Source organism: Orycteropus afer, unplaced genomic scaffold, assembly GCF_000298275.1.
Source record: "Orycteropus afer afer isolate SDZICR_OR568_19922 unplaced genomic scaffold, OryAfe1.0 scaffold00991, whole genome shotgun sequence".
Taxonomy (NCBI): domain Eukaryota; kingdom Metazoa; phylum Chordata; class Mammalia; order Tubulidentata; family Orycteropodidae; genus Orycteropus; species Orycteropus afer.
The window spans coordinates 241,672-246,809 of record NW_006922578.1 but is presented as its reverse complement, the minus strand read 5'-3'; the positions used below and the strand labels follow the sequence as shown (position 1 = coordinate 246,809).

At 39.5% G+C, this 5,138-nt stretch overlaps 1 protein-coding gene across 1 annotated transcript; it reads left to right on the top strand.

Annotated features, from left to right (window-relative positions):
- The first annotated feature begins 3,710 nt into the window (after nt 1–3,710).
- Nucleotides 3,711–4,692, top strand: LOC103212520 (olfactory receptor 7E24-like). The gene has a single exon (XM_042783379.1). It carries the CDS (start codon nt 3,763–3,765, stop codon nt 4,690–4,692), a length of 930 nt encoding a protein of 309 aa, XP_042639313.1. The 5' UTR covers nt 3,711–3,762.
- Nucleotides 4,693–5,138: the final 446 nt, after the last annotated feature.

Genomic DNA, 5,138 nt, shown 5'->3' with positions numbered 1-5,138 from the left:
TGTCATTCTGCTGTGCATATGGTCTCTATGAGTCGGAGATGACCCAACAGCACCTAACAAAAACAACTGTGTTATATGAAGAGTGGCACACATATTTACATAGACTTGTTATAAGAAATTGACAAATTAAAGAATCCATTTCTCAGTGATACAATGCATCATTTAAAGTGTTTGAAACAGGTGTGAGTATTTCACAGAGGCAGTTAAAAGACAATGTTGTGGGAAATGAGAACTTTTGTGGGAAAGTATGTGTAGCAAGATACTATTTAAGTACATTTTCAAGAAAATTTTTATGGATACATGCACTAATATTAATCTTATGAAAACATTTGGAGGAAAATACACCCCAAAATTCAGGAGATAGTCTACATTTGGGGAAAAGTGTGCTGAGGAATGGTATGTTGTAGGGATGGCAAGAAAACTCAAGTTACATGGGTAAAATTTTAAAATTTATAATGCATGAGGATAAAACAAGTGTTATTAAATGTGAGTGTTTTAATATGGAATTACATGTTAATGATAATGAGACAGGTATCATTATTGAAGCACTTATTTAGTCCCTTGCAATAATCTAAAGCTCTGCTTCTCAACTTGGGCCGTACTTCAGGATGACCATATAATTGGCTCTTGCTATGGCCAGCTCATCAGTATATTTTTTAAATCCATCAGTAATTGTAATGACCAGTTAACACTGAAGACCACCAGTCTTAGCACTCTATGTGTATTATTATTTTCTTATAATTCTAAAAGATTCAATTAATAGTTATCTTTTAACAGCATGCAAACTATACAGATATTTGTCATATTATTCTCTATTGTTTTCACTTATGCATTTTCACAAATCAAATCATCTTGAACCTATTGAAACAAAAGAGGAAATGAGTCACCTTCAAGGAGCTGAAATTAGGAGAATTCCAATTCCCTGATAGGAAAGGTGGATTTGAGAAACTTGTAAGTAGTAGGCATACGTTGGCTGGGTTTCAAAGCTGGCTTTGACAGCTCCCAACTAGAAAGCTATATTCGTTGCTGTCAAGTATTCTGGCTTATAGTGATCCTATGGGACAGCATACAATTGCCCCACTAGTGTTTGCACGTTTCCAAGGCTGTCAGTGTGCCACATTTTTTTGCAGGGGATCGGCTGGTGGGTTTGAACTACCAAATATTTTTGACAAGCTCTTCAACCAGTGCCTCCCCAGGGCCCCTTGACCAGTAGACATCGAGTTGACGAAGACTCACGGCCCTGTCCATGTCAGAGCAGCACTGCGGTCCACAGAGCTTCCATTGCCGTGGCCTGTCTGCAGCAGGGCCCCAGGACTTCCTCCCAAGGTGCTTCTGGGCAGACTGCACTGCCAAGCTCTGTGTTCGCAGCCAAGGGCTTAACCCTTTGCACCATCCAGGGACTCCCACTGGCACTTTGTTGGCCCTAAATTTCTGACTGTAAACAAGAGGGTTGGTTCAATAAAAGAACAAGTCTTCACAAAAAGTTAAAATTAGAAACATATTTAAGCACTGTTATCAAACAAACAGAGAATGGAAGCAAAACAAGGAAACACTAAATTCAACCTCAGACATTTCCGTGGATGGTGTGGTGTTGATGCAAAAATCAAGGCAGACAGAAGAAAAGCAAGAACAGATTGCTTCTTAAGAGTAAATTATTGCTATATCATTGGTTCTTTTGGTACTAACGCCATCTTTGAAATCAATGATGTATGATATTATACACTTATGAATGTATTGTAACATTTTTATAGTCACCAAAGTCAAGGATTAGGATGAATATTGGAAAATATTTTTAAAAGATGACTAATCTATTTCAATGGAGGATGGATAACAGAAAAGCAAAGAATGATGAAACCCATGAAAACAATTGACATATAAAATGCTCTCTGATTACAAACATTTCAATTTAATTTAGAGTCCAACTAGTGTGCTACTAGGATCCCTGGTTTTGTAGTGGTTAAAGTTCTCCTTTGCTCATGAAATCTCAGCTGCGCTTCAAGGGAAATACACATCAGTCTGCTTCCAGAATGAGTTACAGCCTTGGGAACCCTGTGGGGCAGCTCTGCTTTGTCTCACAGGGTCACTGTGAGTCAGACTCTACTTGACGTCAATGGGTTCATGTGGTTCCATCACTTGTAGAATGTTTATACATATTTCTAATCAAAAGTATTGATTCCACTGCATATGAATGAGACAAAGTACATTTGACTACCTCTTGTTGTTCAGTGGTAGATTAGACAGTGGTTCCTTGTGATCCACAAAATTTCATTGGCTGATCTTTGGAAGTGGATCATCAGGTCTTTGTTCCTACTCTGTGTTAGTTCTGAAGGTCCACTGACATCCAGAAGCACAGCCACCTGGAAAACTTCAAACAACAAACGGGCAGATGTGTAGTGGCTGCACATGAGGGGGGTTGGCAGATGGGCCCCAGGTCTCCTCCATGGACAGCAAAAATTCTCACATAAAAATACAAAAGCTGCCCCTGACTGCTCTTTCATGACTTATAATCGGAACATTCTGTTTTCACTTAAAAGGAGAAGGATATTTTTTATTGCATGTTTTTTCTTCGTAGGGAGCTGATATTTTACTCACTTTATGTAGTTCTTATCTTAAAATCTCTTTGCTATTCTAACATTCTTCAGCCTTCTGTATATAAAGTGAATGTGTGAAACAAAACACTTTGAGGGAACAAGTGCCTGGAATTAGGACTTATGACTACAGATTTGAGGGGTACCAAGGTTTACTGGAATAGCATAGTGCACAAGACAATGTATTACATCTTCTGGTGAGTAGTGACTTAGGTCTACAAAGCTTGCAAGTGGACATCTAAGATACGATGTTCATCTCTCTTCAATGAGAACAAAGAAGAGCAAAGAAAAACAGAATCAAGGAAACAATTATACCAATGGACTAAGGGACCATGTGAACTACAGCCTCCACTACCCTAAGACCAGAAAAACTAGATGATGCTACTACCATTATCAACCACTCTGATCAGGGACACAATAGAAGGTTCTGGACCAAAAGGGAAGGAAAAAAAAAAAAAAGTAAAACAAAATTTAAAATCAAAACAAAAGAAAGAAAAGAAAAGGAAGACCAGACTTACTGATCTGATAGAGAACCATGTAACACTTGAGACTGGGACCCTTAGCCACATTTCAATCGATCCTGGAACTAAACTCATCTCTGAGAATCAAATTTCAGCAAAAGGATGTTGTTGTTTTTGTTATGTGCCATTTACTCGGACCAGAGTCATTGCAACATAAATAGAATAATAACACCAGAGCAGAATCTGCTCCTTGGTACAATCAAACATTTAAGACCACAATGGCAGTATTGTCCTACACACAAACCTCAGAAGGCAGGAAGGGCAGGAAATAAGCAGAAATGGAAACAAGGAACCAAGGAGGAAGTGTGACACTGCTGTTATATTGAGGTGCTTGCAACTAATATCACAAAACCATATGTGTATAAATTACTGAACGGAAACTAAATTTGTTTTGTAAACTTTCACATAAACTACAATAAAAAGTAAAATAGATAAATAAAATGAAGGTGTACAGAAACAGGAGAATAGGAAAGACATCAAGAGGAAAGAGTTCTGAGAGAAAGCATTCGGTCCAACAGAAATATTGCTTAAGGAACTAAGGTATTAGGTCTTTAATTATGAACACTTAACTTTGAAGTTTTGAATTCAAAATACAGTCACTATGTTTCCTTTTAACAATCGTCTTTTCTTTTTCCAAAATTTGCCTTAGGTTCATGGAGCCCCAGAATCTAACAGATATCTCTGAATTCTTCCTCTTGGGCTTCTCTAAGGACCCGGAACTTCAGCCCCTTCTTTTTGGGCTGTTTCTGACAATGTACTTGGTTAATGTACTCGGGAATTCACTCATTATCTTGACCATTGGCTCTGACTCCTGCCTCCACACCCCCATGTACTTCTTCCTCTCCAATCTGTCCCTAGCTGACATTAGCTTTACCTCCTCCACTGTTCCCAAGATGCTAGTGAACATCCAGACACAGAGCAAATCCATCACCTACACAGGGTGCATGACACAAGTGTTTTTTTATTCCATTTTTGGATGTCTGGATGATCTTTTCTTGGCTGTGATGGCTTATGACAGGTTTGTGGCCATCTGTCACCCCCTGCACTACACAGTCATCATGAACCCTCGTCTGTGTGGTTTGTTGGTTTTGATGTCTTTTTTTATGAGCCTTTTGGACACTCTGATGCACATTTTAGTGATATCACAACTTACTTTCTGCAAGAAGGTGGAAATCCCTCAGTTCTTCTGTGACCCTCCTCAACTCCTCAAACTTGCCTGTTCTGACACTTTCACCAGTGACATATTATTGAGTTGTATTGGTGCCTTTTTTGCTGGAATTCCAGTTTTAGGGATTCTTTTCACCTATGTGCGAATTGTTTCCACCATTCTGAAAATTCCATCATCAAGTGGGAAATACAAAGCCTTTTCCACCTGTGGCTCTCACCTCTCAGTTGTTTCCTTATTTTATGGAACAGTTATTGGAGTGTATCTCAGTTCAGCCATCTTATCTTCCCCCAGGAAACTTGCAGTAGCTACAGTGATGTACACTGTGGTCACTCCAATGTTGAATCCATTCATCTACAGCCTGAGGAACAAGGACATCAAGAGAGCCCTGAGGAAGCTCCTCAGGAGAACAACTTAATGTCAACACTGGTGCCATCTTTCTGCTTGTATGGCTTGGAAAAGACAGCAAAACCAAACATCTATAGTCAGATATCTTGCCTCATTGTTGTTGCTGTTAGGTGCCATTGAGCTAACTCTGACTCATAGTGACCCTATGTACAACAGAATGAAACACTGCCCAATCCTGTGCCAGCCTTACAATCCTTGCCACACCTGAGCTCATCATTGCAGCCATTGTGTCAATCCATCTCGTTAAGGGCCTTCCCCTTTTCTGTCAACCCTCTACTTCACCATGCATGACATCCTTCTCCAGGGACTTGTCCCTCCTGACCACATGACCAAAATAGGTCAGACAATGTCTGGCCATTCTTGCTTCCAAAGAGCATTCTGGCTGCATTACTTCCAGGACAGATTTGATTGTTCTTTTAATAGTCCATGGTACTTTCAGTATTGTTTGCCAACACC